Here is a 15,197-nt window from a genome sequence, read left to right as displayed (position 1 = left end):
TTGAGTTAATTGCATCTCTTAGAAAGTATCTTTGTACTCCTTTAAATATTGTTGTTTGGATACTGTGGTTTAAAYTTAAAGTGTTGATTATTCAGTGGACTGGATCTTAGGTAAAAAGAAATTCTACAAATTTTGTATTAAATTTTCACTAAATACAACTTACATTTATCTAAATACATCCTGCTAAGTATCTCTAAATCCACTTAGTTCAGGTTTTATTTTTGGAGGAAAAAATTAGTGTAAACAGGCAAATAGAATTGAATGATTAATAATTCAGGATTGAACTGTTATCTTGTTATCGACTATTATTTTTTCTTAGTGACTTTTTTATTAACTCTTTTCTTTTAGGATAATCCCACRGTAGTTGTTGAAGACTTGCGGCTCTGCACAGTCAAACACTGTGAAGACATAGAAAGACGTTTTTGTTTTGAGGTGGTTTCTCCAACAAAGTAAGGAGAAGTGATGGAGTATGTTTGTGTAAAAATAAAAAAAAAACAACAACATTCTGTTTTTTTTATAAATGTAAGATTAACATTTCTCTTGGGATAGATCAAAACAGGAAAAGTATCTGAACAATYCTCTGAAATTTTGGCTGAGAGTAAGTGATGCTGTGAGAAGTGTCCCTGGTATTTAGTTGACTTCTGGCATTAAAATAAACATGCATTCTTGTGCTTTTTGCATAAATGGCTTGTGATGCAGAGMTCTGCTGCAATTTAGTAGTATCTGATACTATCAGCTGCTTAGTAATGTAGAAAATAGGTCTCAGTTTCTCCTTACTTCTGATTGGTGCAATGAGAGAGGCACATAAATAAGCTGTTGTCTCAGTGATGTTAAACTATACTTCAGAATGCACTAAATGAAACTCACCAAATAAAATTATTTTTCACTTCCATCAGTGCGGWGCATTGGCTGTACTTGGGGAAGTTTGGCATCCTGCCACAGCAAGGGCAGGACATGGGTTCCTCATTAGTGATTTTGAGATGTGACCATATTTAAGTTTCTGATASAAGGAATCAGAACCTGCTTTTAAGTTTGGATGTTATCTACTGTCCCTACTCCTCCTTACATTTCKCTTCTGAAGAGATTGCTGTCTGTCCTGATGTTTGCATCCCCAGTTGTGATTCACTATAACGTGCATTTTGCTCTTGCTTGCCTGGGCTTTTTCAACCCATGAATGTTGGAATAGTTTTATACTTCATGACCTGTTTCTTTTMCTGTTGATGTGAAAAGTAGTTCATTCTTTGTCAGAGAGCTTTAAAACTACTCTCTCTTGATCTTGGTGAATGGAAATGTGTTTTYAAGAACTGATACCTGTGTCTTTGTGTCGTGGAGTAAAATGCATTTGAAAATATAAAAAAAAAAAAAGTTGAATAAGAAAAGGAATAGGAAGCTAAGCCATTCTCAGGATTTTTGGAAGAGTCTTTTCTGTATCTATCAGCCTTAACTGCAAATAATTTTGAAATGAGGAGTTTGCAACTCAGAAAAGGCTCAGGTGCTTCGTTGTCTTAAAATAAATGTGTTTATTAGTTGATGCCTATGAAACAATATACTTGTGGTGATRGCAAGTAACTTACTCCATAAAAACAGACTCCTGAGCAATGGATTGTTGGATGTCAGCTGCTTGGCCACTCTCTCTGAATGCTTTGTGGTTTGTCACAGGAGCTGCATGCTTCAGGCYGACTCGGAAAAACTGAGGCAGGCGTGGATTAAGGCTGTTCAGACCAGTATTGCCACAGCATATAGAGAGAAAGGGGATGAATCTGAGGTGAGTTTAAAAATCCACCAAACAACCACCCCCACCTTTAGATGCTGAAAATTTTAAATATGTGAAACCTCTTTTAATGAGAGGGAAGGAAAAAAAGAATCTATTGTTTGTCTTCCAATGGGAATGCAATGGAATTTTGAAGGCTCTGAATTGTATCTCATCTGTTTTTCACTTCATCTTMTTMTTATTAYTATTAYTATATTTTTTATGAGATTTTTCTGTAGTGTGATTAAAATTCATTGTATGTTCTTATATTCTGTTTTCTATATCTTCTAAAAACCTTAACCCATTTTCAGTTCTGTGGCTTTCCTTGGCCTTGCCTGAAATTACTTTTCTTGGATTTTAGTGCACAGGCAATATCTGTGGGACTCTAATTCCTTTAATTTGACATGTGTCTCTTTATTGGTTTGTTTGTTTCTTTGTTCTTTTAGAAACAGGAAAAGAAATCATCTCCTTCTACTGGGAGCCTAGAATCTGGGAGTGAGACAAAAGAGAAGCTGTTGAAAGGAGAGAGTGCTCTGCAGCGAGTTCAGTGTATTCCTGGTAATGCTGCCTGCTGTGACTGTGGTTTGGCAGATCCTCGCTGGGCCAGTATCAACCTGGGAATCACACTGTGCATCGAGTGCTCTGGGATACACAGGTTGGGGAACTGTATTTGATTTGAGAATTGACTCATTAGGAAGGGTGGTATTTACCTTTTCAAAGGTATATTGAAAGAAAATTAGAGACCTTTATTCGTAAACAGAATTAAGGTTTATGCTTTATTTGCTTGTATTTATGGTACATCTGTCTGAAGTAAGATACCGTGAATAGTTACAGGTTACTGTGGTTTTTTTTTCCATGCTGTTTAGGAGCTTGGGAGTCCACTTTTCAAAAGTAAGATCTTTAACGTTGGATTCATGGGAACCTGAACTCCTAAAGGTATGACAGTACTTTTGAAACAGGTTTCTATTTGCTTAGAACAACTTTGATTGTTCTCAAGCCTCTGCATGAGAAAATTCAGTGCAAGAAACTGATTTGTACCCAGTGTATGTCTTGCAGTTTTGAGCAGGAAATGTTTATAGTTGTGTGTTGGTTTATTTCAATTCACACTTTCTTATAATCCRTAGTTGTTTGTGTTAGAAACTTGCAATTCAGAACAACTTACAACGCCTTCAGGGTCACAAGTGCACTCTGAGTAGCAAGTTTCATCTAAAACTTTCAACATATGAAGAGGCAAATCTGTTTACAAACTAATAATGTCTGTCAGTGGGCTGAAAATTTTGGAAGTGATATATCAGCCTAAAGCATTACCATACTGAAAAATTTGAAYGTCAGTTCTTAACAGTGAGATTCTACTGGCTTATAGGAGAACACTCCTTGCAACAGCTTTTGTGTGCTATTTGTGTGCCAAATGTCTAGTTTGAACCATGGTTATAAAAATCATGCGACCCCCAAATCCTGAAACAGGAACTCCTGCATGGATGCTGCATGCAACTAGATAACTCATGCAGAGCATTTGTTTCTAGCTGTAATGTTAGGTATTGCTTCTCTATTCTGAGCAATCAAAAGATAATGTGAGTAATGGTGTTTTGTTTGTGGTTAAATAATCTTAACGTCAGTATGTTCATGCTGACAAAACAGCCAAACCATCCCTCCCTCCCCCTCCAAAAATAAGCTATATGTCTTGTACTATTCATGTAACTACCAGAATGAACTATTCTACGTGGTATTAGAAAAAATAAGTCTGTTCATTGAAACCAGTAGGGCCAAATTCGCTAGTAAGTAGTATCTGCAGGCTGGTTTTTGTCTTTGCTCTTTTCTCTAGTTGTTTCAGATTGTGGTTTAGTAAAAATGTCCATTGGATAAGATGGAATGCAATTGATTTAATTGTCTCTTGCTGATAGGGTTAAGAACRGCTCCTGGAAAGCTGGTGGAAAAGAGCACCTTTGTTAATGAGGCCTACAGGTGTCATTCTGGTGGTTGTTTTTTCAGTTGCTTTAAAAGTGACTATATTTTTATCTTGCTCAGAATTTGGTCTCTCTATTCACTAATATTCTATTATTGTCACAAACCTTTGCTTATTTGTATAAGTGTACTTCTACCAGTGAAAACACTTAAGTTGTAAAAATAGGCTGAGTGAGGTTAAAAACAAATGAATAGGTAGATCAAGCTTTTTGCAGCTGTATTTGAATTTATTTATTTTGCTTTATAGCTTATGTGTGAATTGGGAAAYGATGTTATAAATAGAATATATGAAGCGAAGTTGGAAAAACTGGGAGTAAAGAAGCCACAATCTGGAAGTCAAAGGTAGTATTTTACTAGCAGTGCCTGTTGCTTCCTTTTATTGTTGCTTYCTTCAGCCTCCACCTGTAAAAGATGCTGCCACTTAACTGTGTAACACTCCTTTAGTGTACTTCTTTCCTTATATCACCAGTATGATTTACTTTCTCCCTTCTCACTCTCTTTATTGGGTATTCCTTCTGTTGGTCCCTTTCTGCTTCTCCTGTTCATTTGTTCTTTTTTCTGATCTCACTCCCTCATTTTGATAACAGCTCTAGAGCGTCACTGTGGACATGTGGGTTTTGTTTCCTCTCTGCTTGGTACCAGTTCAGCCAGATGTACTCAGTGTGTGAGTGCTCCTGGAAGGAGCCTGGGKTTGTGCCTTTTGTTTGCAGCGACTTTGTTTTTCCATTTGACTTTTGTTCCCTGATCCTCAGAATGTTCTCGTCTTCCTACCTACATTGTACAWGAGCTCTGCTGCTTTACAGCAGCCTTCAAATCATTGTACTGCTGTCTTCTATTTCTCTGATGCTAATCTGTGTTTGAAGGTGGATTCCTAATGTTTTGTGCTGCCGTGTAGAATGTCTCTTGAAACTTGGGTTTTTACTGCCTTTCCAGTTCTGTGCTRCTTGCTGCCCAGCAGTTTTGTAGTGTAGAAAAAACTGCATTTTATGAAGTGTTGGCAATTCGGAGACAGTGATAATAATATAAACAAAGTAGGAGATTTGCTAGATATTCCTTCTAGTGATAACTGCTATTCAGTAWTACTATTATTGCAGTAATTACAGCCCCTTTTATCAGTTTGTTACAACTGCTCTTGTGTCTTAGGCTGATAATCTCAGGTTGCAAGAATACATACTTCAGTATGTGATATGGAACTGATGGTTGTGCCTACCTAAGGCTTGTYATTGTTTTCTTGTGTAATCCTGGTKCTCCTGTAACAAATGTTGYAATTTATATTTACATTAGAAATTAARTATGTTTTATTAATAGRTAATTAACAATGKAAAACATGTATAAAGGTTTAATACATACAGTATTAATATACATATTTAATAACATACAKTAACTAATGCTCATTTCTTCTACATACCACTTTCTAAAGTCTGTMTTAAAGAAAGTACTTGTACATGAACTTAACAAAATTACTTTCTTTTGAGCCTTATGCAAAATTTAATCAAGAAACCAGAAATTGACAGTGTGCTTTGCATCTTTCTGAAAATGTACTATAGGTGTATCTTATGTGCAATGCCAAACTAAAATTTTGGTTACTGACTTTAATACAAAATAAACCTTCTTTTAATTCATGAAAGTACTAAAGTCTTAGCTTACTAACTCTGGGGATTTTGTATATGRCAGGCAGGAGAAGGAGGCATACATCAGAGCAAAATATGTGGAAAGAAAGTTTGTAGAGAAGCAAGCTGCATCAGTACCTCTGCCTGAGTCTGGAACAAAAGTTTTGCGTCCAAGTCAGGAAGAGAAAAGGCACAGTGGCCCTGCAAAATCCCTTTTGGCAGGGGAACAAGGTGCAGCATCCCAAAAAGGTATTTACACACTTGTCTCCTTAGTTGTATTACCTATCTTCTTTCGTAAGGTAATATATTTTTATATTAGTTGACTTCTGCCTCGTGCAGAGAATTTGGAATCAATTTTTAATGGATTCTAGCCTAGTGTAGAGTGTAGGGGAGAAGAGACTTCTTCAGAGATGTGCATTTGTACATGGGGAAGAATTTGGAATGGGGATGCTTATAATACAGAAACATATTAACCACCTTCTTTCCTYCATATTTTCATCCTTCTGGATTTTTCCAATAACGTTCTTTCCTGCCCTATCCCTTCCTTACTGCCTGCTTTGTGCTTTGCTAACCTGCATGTCCCAGCGGTTGCTGTAAGTAGCGACGAGGCGAGGCGGGAGTCTCTGTTCTGTCCTGATGAACTTGATTCACTCTTCTCCTACTTTGATACCTCTTCAAAACTCCGTAGTAGTAAGTACTACAGCTGTGGCGTGTTCAGTATTTGCACTAGTGACCCAYTGTGTGTTGTGGCCATCTCCCTGCTTCAATCTGTTGTCTCCAGGTTGCTTCATTGCTTAGTATTGTCATGAAATAATTTAAGCTTTTTTACTTATCCTGATTTTTTTTTCATTTCTAGTCATTATTATTGTAAATGTTATGGTTGCAAAATGTGACTTCATCTTTTCTATGGATGCTTTAAAAAGAGTGAACAATAAATAACAAGCCATTTTAAAAAAAATATGTTCAGGACCAAGTATAAGAGCTTGCTTTATTATCATGGTATCTGTGAAGAGCAGACATGCATCGTAATTGCATAGTAATTGAAGTTTCTCCCCAAAACAGTCCGAAGCAGTGACAGTGGGATMCAGCCAAGCACTGATGACAGCAGAGAACACCTTGCCTCTACTGTATCAGCCAACAGTTTGTATGAACCAGGTGGGTTAGGCTTTGCACTTTAAGATGAAATTTTAACCACTTGGTAGCATTTCTTTTCGTAGAAAAGATTAGSGATTGATGATAGAATTCATGTCTGCTATCCTGGTTGAAATGCTTTTAGCAAGGGTAAAATTTGCCTGAGTGATTTTTCCCTTGTGCTTGCTACAAAAAATGACATTTAGTCCTTCTCAATGTGTTCAAAGAATTATGTTTTTTTTCCAGTCAGATGCGACTGATCACAAAACATTGATATTTTTTTTTTTTTTACAGATAGGGAAATGGTGCATTTTGAGAGAGACAAGTCTGCACAGAAATGCATGATCCTTYTATAAATAAATAAATCTGTGGAGATAGAATTCCTGTTCAGTCACAGATAGTAGGCTTTTATGTGTTATTTGTGCATTCTTGCCTAAGTTTTCTGTTTATGTGGAATTGACAAAGTCTTTAAACATTACTCACTCTCCTCAGAAGTTCTATAAGTTGATGAATGAAATTATTTACTAATGTTTGTGTGCTGTTGTGACAGATGTATTGAGTCTCGCTTCTCAAAATTTCCAAAACATTTATTTATAAAGCAAACTTACTCTTCTACATGAAAGCACTCTTCTGAGGTATGTCTTAAATCCTGTAGTTCACAGCTGTTACTGTAGGCAGGCAGCACATGGTTTGGATGCYTTTTGACTGCATTGTAGAAATATTTATGCTGCTGTAACTCACAAAAGCTTTTATGTAACARCATCTTTATCTCCCAGACTTCACTCTGTGTAACTGTTACTGAGATGAAGAGAAAGATTATGCTTTAGTCCGAAGATTATAGCCACAACAAGTAATTGGTAAATGACAATGGTATCTATTAACAAAAATTAGGTCAGAACAGTATTAGCCTCATAGTCAGGTGYATCAAGCTGTTGCAGATAAAGATATATTTGTATGACTACATCTCTGCAGAAAATTAGTTTTGTTCTTATCTTGCAGTTTAGAGTACAGCACACTTGAAATGTAAAGCAATTTCTTAGAAATGAGATGGAATAYTTAGATTGAAGGATATACACATGTGCCAGTAATGTGGAGAGAATGTTTTTTGTTCAGTAATAGTTCTGTGAAGAACGCTGGAGCTAAAGGCATCAGTGACTTCCCCTGGCAGAATGGGGCAGTAATACACAGCATTCTGCAAGGGCTGAGCTACCTATTGCCAGAGAAATGATGTTTTGGTCAGAATTCCAAGAGGTAACTTGTAAAAACAGGGATTACATAAGCTTTTTTTTTTTTTCATTTCAGAAGGAGACAAGCAAGAATCTCCAGTGTTCTGTGACGCCAAGCAGCCTAGTCCAGGATTGCAGTTGTATCAAGCTGCCTTTGAGAAAAATCTTCCTCACATGGCAGAAGCATTGGCCCATGGAGCTGAAGTAAACTGGGTCAACATGGAAGAAAACAAAGCAACTCCACTGATTCAGGCAGTGCGAGGGGTATGTGATATACAGCACTGGTGATGGGGGAGGAGGGCAAGGGAAATARTGATATTTCTGTGTCACTGTTCCTATTGAAGTGCTTGCTTCACTAATGAATGATAATGTGGTGCTGAATTTGTTTACGGTGTTCTCTCAAAGTTGTTTCTGAACTATTTTTTTCCTGTTAATGCTTTGTTTGGAATTCTATGTCCTAGTAGTGTTTAAAGTTGATATGGAAGCAACTCCCTTTTGTTTCCTTTGTGGTTCAGGGGTGAGAAGGCAGAAGAGATTTGTTTTGATTCTAGAGATCTGATGCTGAGTTGTTTTGTTGTTTTGATTCCATAGGGTTCATTGGTTACTTGTGAATTTTTGCTGCAGAATGGGGCCAATGTGAACATCAGGGACATGAAAGGAAGAGGGCCCCTGCACCATGCCACGGTTCTAGGACACACTGGGTAACTCATTGCTCCACAATTTTTACATGGCCATCCTTTACTGTRTTTGTTCATGTGAAGCTTCTTCATTGCCCCAGATATTCTGGCAATTTAATACCACTTCAGGTGATACAAGTTTTGCTTAAGCTCTGGTTGTGAGAGWGGAAATAATATTTTGATTTAGCACTCTGATCTACTAGCTAGCACACATGTGTTTTCTATTGCGGATTAAATAAAGGATTTGCTTACTACTCTGTTAACATGTTCTAGATRARTTGCACTATTTTGATGTCTATGAGRCTTTTRGTGATTTAAGCTAAATACACTGTATGTAGCTTGACTTTATTAGTCAAAATTTTTTTAAAATATTTTCTCTAAACAGACAAGTGTGTTTATTCCTAAAACGAGGAGCAAACCAGCATGCCACTGATGAAGATGGGAAAGATCCATTGAGTATAGCAGTGGAAGCTGCAAATGCGGATATCGTAACACTGTAAGTTATAYATTCTGTTTTCTGACTAGATAACTTAGATTTTGCTATTCTGTTTCAAGTTAAAAGTACAAGAAATGTCAAAATTCCTTTACATAAAAATGGGGAGCGAAAGAAAAATCAAAATACACTATCCATAGGTGACCTCTCCGATGTAAGGTTCAGGATATTGTAGGTCTTGCATTGTAGTCTTTTTTTTTGCTTTAAGAATGACATTGTTCCTTTTGTTTTCTGAATGGCAGGTTGCGGTTAGCAAGGATGAATGAAGAGATGCGTGAATCAGAAGGACTCTATGGGCAGCCAGGTCAATACTCTACTAATAACCACACTGAAATGCAGTATAAGAAGTGTATACAGGAATTTATCAGTTTACAATTAGATTCTTAGTGTCTGAGGGAAATTTAAGATTGTTTCATACATTAATGTTTTTTATAAACCAACACATTCTAAAGCTTCATTGAAATTCAGTGATGTGASTGTCAGAGTACTTAGGAAACCTAAAAGGAGACTGTTTAAAGAGCATCATTATAGCAGTGTGTTACTACAGCCATGACCACCCTATTTTGCTGTTTTCCACAGTTTTCTCCTATTGCTGTTCCATTGACATTTGTGTAATGTTAGGGTTTACCTGACATTATTTWGTAGCAGCTTTCTGACTCAGCTTGCTCAGAGACAGTTGAAGAGTTCATCTTATTCTAGGACACCATTCTCCTTTCTGTGGAATTGTCCACTTTTGATTTTTTAAGAAAGAAACGCTTGCACACCCATGTAAAAAGTGTATATCAGATATTTCAAACTAACTCCAGACAGAGATAGGAAAGTGTTATTTCCTTAAATTTTATTTTTWAATATTTTTATTTGTTAAGATACTAATAAGAAACAAAACAGTCATTCTTAAGTGTGTATTTTTGTATGCATAATATCTTTCTGTTTGGTTAAAAAACACATAGAAGCTGGCAGACATTTGAGCCAAGTCCAACAAGAAAGTAACAAATTATGTTTAATGAATAGGTGTAACTTTATTCTCAAGCACTCAGTCCTAGTTTACACCATGTTCTGAKGTGGGACTTGTTTCCACAGGAAAGTAATTTAATATCATGCGAATATCAATAATGAAGCCTCAGTCTATTGTGCATTAGACAACTAAAAACACCCTGCTATCCCTGACAGAACTGAAAGGTGAAGCTTGTTTTTAAGATTGAGTGCTGAGTATTCTCAGCTCACTCCTATGCCCTTACGTGTTTTCCACTGATTCATAAGGATTGGGCAGGGGTGGTGTTACCAGATTGGAGCTGGAATATAGTTGAGGGGCAACACTGAGTCTCATGTCAAAATCCTAGATGATATCTATTAAATAAACCAAATTTATTTGGTTTCTCCTTAGGAACAGGGTTTTTTAAATTTACTTTTGAAATAGGTAGTTTAAATTAAAGCAGTAAAGGTACTGTGGACCCTCTGGCATTCAGATGCTTTCTTTGACAGAGCTGCAACTGATTTAAAAGCATTTACTTGATTATGAGCTCAAAAGAGCTCAGAAAATATGGCAGGCTCCATAGGAAAAAAATAAAACCCTACTGTCAGTGTGGCCAATTTCAATACAAAGCTGCTTTCTGCTACAGTGCAAAGCACTTGACTGATAGTCTGAGAATAACAAATACTGAAGTATTTTTGAGTTTTCTTGTTTTTTTTTTAAGAGACAAAAGTAATTACTATCCGTTTCAAAGAGTAAAATGTCTTTGTTTAAAGAGAAGTATGTATTTTGGCTCAAAAGCTCTGTGCTATATCATAGATTAATATTTCAGATCATTTAATTGACCTGTCACAAATTCAAAATTTTTATGAACCAGAAAATACGTTTCTATAGTTTGTACAAAAAGCTTCAGTTGGTTGCTAAACATTACAAAATGTTTACTTAAATGCTTCATTCATAACAAATATTGGCACTACTTAGATGAAAATGTGAAGTAGATAGGGAAGATGGTGATCCCTAATAATTCATTTTAAATAGTATTTAGACAGATTCTTKAATTAGGTATATGAAATAAAAAGCTAGCAAAGTCTTTCATTGAAAATGTTGTGACCTTTTTATCAGTTTGTATTGCAGTAGGATCTAGAGACTGCAGTTGATAGAATCTGACCCAGATTCTTTGCACCTGGTAAGGTGAGATTGACAGTGAAGTCACAGGCAGGGCTTGCCCAAAATCAGGGGGAGGCTTTCTTCTGAAATCAGGACCACAGGCTGTAGTACAGAGTCTCAGCCAGAAGAACTTAGTGTATCTTTGGATAGCACAGCTCTGTCCCCTTCACTTTGTTACTTGTTGAARTCTCTTTTAAAATTTCAAGTCAATATTTGGGTGTTTTAAATGTTCATGTCTGCTATAGAAGGGTTGTGTCAGTGTGTCAGTGTAAGCACAAAACCTGCCTTTTGTCGTGAGATATCACACCTTTATGTGGTTTTAAAGGATGCAGGTCTTTTTCACTTCATATACCTGTTAAATTATCTGCACTSCCCTTACTTTAGAACCCCAGTGTTCCAAAATCATGATTCTAGAAGAAAACAAGGATTTTCAAGACATATATATTTGCTGGGAGCTGTTGAGGGTAAATATCATTGTATGAGTTTACTGTCATCGGAGTGAAACCAACTGCCTACTTCTCAGCTCTAGCAATGCAGCTGATAAACAATTGCTCATGTAGCTAATGGCATCAGAATTTATAATTTAAATATATGTGGCAGGTTTGAGCTACAGAGAGAATGAATATATTGCTTTGCAAGGTACAGTTGGTCTTCCAAAATATTCCTGGAATGGGAACTAGCTGAAACCAGCTCTAAAAGTTCATTTCTGGTGGTAGAAGCCATATGCACTGTAGTACTGTTTCTGTATAATACTTGAGTGCTCATCTTCTGGTGCTACAGTATGTCTTGCTAACTCTTTGATATTAGCATTGCTATTTTTTCTTCCTACCTTTTCTTGAATGTATGATGTGTGCCTTTTGAGTTACTCTGGTGTTAAATGGTAAAGCAGTGTTACAGTATTTTTGCACATAGACTCTGCACTTTAGGGAAAACATCGCTTGGAAAGGGAATTTCCAGAATTCAATCTTAAAGTAGAATTTTAAAATAATAMGGTTTACAGTAGTAAGTATTTTAATGCAGCGTACAAACTAAAGGACACTTTATTTTTAGTCTATTTTTGTATGTAATATTTTTGTTATGTAATACAGACAAAACCAGAGCCACAATGTATTTTGCAAAAATAGCTTTTTTTTCTTTCAAGTTGATTTGAAAGAATCAAGTATGGCAACTTGAACTGCAGTGCTCATTCACCAGTGGAACCCACTTCTGTATTAAAAGCTTAACTGCTTTTATTGCAGAAGCCTAATTCTGCTTTGTGCCCTTCACAGCTGTTCTTTTGGTGAAGGTTACAGCTCCGTTCTGTGCTAGTCTCCCAGAGCAAGCAGTTCTCACAAGCTGTTACAATAAAACCTGTCCTGTGCCTGCTTCTTCTATAGAATGCAGAACCACAGAATGGTTTGGGTTGGAAAGGACCTTAAAGATCATCTAGTTCCAGCCCTGCTGTGGGCAGGGRCACCATACTTGARATTAAATCTGAAAACCAAAAAGGAATTTCTTTAGAACTGACTTTTCCTAGTAGAGTGATATTGAATGTATTCATCTTTTAAAGTCTGGRAAGAATTGTGTCACTGCACTGTTAAATATTTCTGGAAGGTCAGTTATTATTTTTGAAAGTGTTTTTAAAAGAATGGAGTCCCATCTCCAAAAGAATAATAGTTTTAACATTGGAAATGTGCATTAAAAATGGAAAACCAAAACAATGTAACTTTTCCCAGTAGTGCAAACTTTTAAGCACAAAAACATTCTGTTCTTCCACAATCATGTTGGAAAAAAAAAGATCTTCATATTCAACATACATGATGAGAGAGATTTTTTGGTTGATTTCTTTGCCATGCTATTAATCAAGCTGTCAGCAAGAAATGGTAGTGCTGGGATCTTGTGTCCTGTGTGGCCATCTGTGTTGGAAAGACTGTGGATGGCTGCATAATTACTGACCCAACCAAATGTTTGATGCATTTAATTCCTTTTGAAGACAAAGGGGTATGGTTAGTGTTTAAAAACACAACCTGAACTCGAGGCCCAAAATGCTCCAACAGATGAAAGAATGTGAAAATGAAGGAAAAAATGTCTATTTTAAAGTGGTGAAAGAATGACTTGGCAATGAGTCAAGAAGTAATCCTCCTGAATGTGTTTTTCTGTGTAGACAAGGAGGAGGAGAAACACATTTTGGAATATGTTCTAGTAGTAGGGTTGTGTTTAAGCACAAAGGGTGAAGATTTAAAAAAAATAAATAAAGGGAATTATCATGGTTCTTATAGATCAAACYGAAAAATGTAATGAAGGATGTAGATGAAATGAATGTAGAAATTTATATTTGCTGAAGTAATAGACCAAAATAATTTATGGACAATAATTTATCTATTAAGATTGTTTTCTATATATATATATATATATATTATTGCTTGCTGATTGTTTCTTTCATGGAGAGTTCTATTTGGCTGTAAGAATTCTGACTTCTGTTTTCAAGTAAATCTTTATTTATGCCATAATTCTATTTTTCTGTCGAAAATCTTGGTTAGCAGTTCCTTGCTAAAACTGATTTTATTCTTTAATGGCTAATAAATATTTTTYCTTTTTAAGTTGCTTTAAAATGCTTTCACTTTTCCTTTCTAACTCTGARCTTTCCTCTGTGTGGCTGCCTGTGAGGTACTATTTCAGGTATAGTTTGGCTTTGTTTAATTTGCTTCTACAGAACATGCATGCAAGTAACCAGTCCCTCAGAGTTCACATCAGCATCACTCCATCTAGAAGCAGTCTGCATAYGTGAATAAGTGTTACACAGTAACTGATAGCACAGTAGGGCATTTGTGCAATGGTGGGATGTTGACTATGACAAATGTTTAAAACTGTTTCCTTTTTCTTTTCTGCCTAGGAGATGAAATTTATCAGGACATTTTTCGTGACTTTTCTCAAATGGCATCAAATAATCCAGAGAAGTTAAACCGCTTCCAGCAGTCAGATTCCCAGAAGTCTTAAAGTATCAAGAAGGAAAAGAACTGAAGCTTRTAGTGCAAGTCTTTTTTTACTTTAACGGAATGAATTATATGCATTTTGTTAGATAGTTTGTTTAAATGACCACTCCAATGTAGCTTTAGATGGTGGTAGCTGGGGAAATGTATGAGTTGGTTTATATTCTACAGTGCATATACCTCAGCAGCTGAAGATGTTTAACCCCCCTGAGTACCTCTAGTGTAAAGCAGCCCCTATTCCAAGTCCAGTGTTTGCCTGCAGCTCACACATGGAGGTGGCAGAGCATGGCTGGAGCGCTGTGGGCTCTGAGTGCAGGATGGTCACAGCAGCTTTGCTACTCCAAATTGTCCACTGTCATCTGTCCCCTATTGCCATTAAGAATKTGCCTCTGACAAGAAGGTCTGGGTTGCATTTTCTGGGACTGTTTGGAAGGGAAATGGGGTAGTGAGTTCCTGAGTTGTCCTTCCATTTGTGGGGCTGCAACTCAACAGATTCTCTTATTCCTACGCTGACTCTGGTTAGAGGTAGGCTGTTCATAACAAATGTAGTAACTCCTGCTCTTTTGCAAGCTCTTTCACAGTGGAAGCTCTAGCACCAGGCTGGCCTTTATGCTGGTGACTGCAGGTCAGTCACAAAGGGATATATCCTGGGGACCAAATTCCTAAGAGCAGTCCATTTTCCTTTTTTTTTTTTTTTCTCTCCTCTTAAATTAAACTTCGGTGCAGCAAGTATTCTTCTAAATGAGCATGTGGAACCTTTCATCAAAAATAAAATTAATCCTTTTGGACATGATGTGGGGTTTGTTTGTAGTATTTTGACTTGAAACTGGAAACTTGAAATTTGAGACATGAAAGTAAGTATTGAGCCAATGAAGTTTGTGCAGAATAGTTGTACAAACACTGTTTCKACTTTTTGCTGTTCTCACTACTAGCCCTAAGTATAAAAGTCTCATCTCTTGTAGCCACCCTAAATTTAGGGCAATCAACCCTTTTTATCAGGAAGCAGTAGCCTTTGTGTAATATGCAATGATGTGTATGTTTATGTGTTCTCTAAACTAAGGTGAGCACAAGAAAAAAACAGAATATCACTGCACATTTTTGTCAAATAATGAATGAACACAGTCTCCAGCTGTGTTCTGAGGGCAGCAAGACAATTTGCTTGATGCAGTAGTGAACCCCACTCTGCCCATGTGCATGTATAAATGGTGTCTGTTGATATATGCTTATATATCAGGTTATTTA

At 36.5% G+C, this 15,197-nt stretch overlaps 1 protein-coding gene across 1 annotated transcript in view; it reads left to right on the top strand.

The window, feature by feature from the left end:
• The window catches only part of ACAP2 (ArfGAP with coiled-coil, ankyrin repeat and PH domains 2), a 59,746-nt gene extending 44,998 nt beyond the window's left edge, over nt 1-14,748 (top strand). Inside the window, exons 12-23 of the mRNA XM_057382608.1 lie at nt 349-449; nt 1,660-1,765; nt 2,197-2,405; nt 2,617-2,686; nt 3,960-4,054; nt 5,387-5,571; nt 6,385-6,477; nt 7,756-7,943; nt 8,271-8,380; nt 8,742-8,852; nt 9,092-9,153; nt 13,859-14,748. Coding sequence (XP_057238591.1) covers nt 349-449; nt 1,660-1,765; nt 2,197-2,405; nt 2,617-2,686; nt 3,960-4,054; nt 5,387-5,571; nt 6,385-6,477; nt 7,756-7,943; nt 8,271-8,380; nt 8,742-8,852; nt 9,092-9,153; nt 13,859-13,962 — 1,434 coding nt within the window. The 3' untranslated portion in view covers nt 13,963-14,748. The remainder of the gene's footprint in view (nt 1-348; nt 450-1,659; nt 1,766-2,196; nt 2,406-2,616; nt 2,687-3,959; nt 4,055-5,386; nt 5,572-6,384; nt 6,478-7,755; nt 7,944-8,270; nt 8,381-8,741; nt 8,853-9,091; nt 9,154-13,858) is intronic.
• Nucleotides 14,749-15,197: the final 449 nt, after the last annotated feature.

Source organism: Malurus melanocephalus, unplaced genomic scaffold, assembly GCF_030028575.1.
Source record: "Malurus melanocephalus ecotype Western Australia unplaced genomic scaffold, MMel_1.1 scaffold_576, whole genome shotgun sequence".
Lineage (NCBI taxonomy): Eukaryota > Metazoa > Chordata > Aves > Passeriformes > Maluridae > Malurus > Malurus melanocephalus.
Note: the sequence above shows the minus strand (reverse complement) of the source record. Positions and strands in the feature narration are given on the sequence as shown.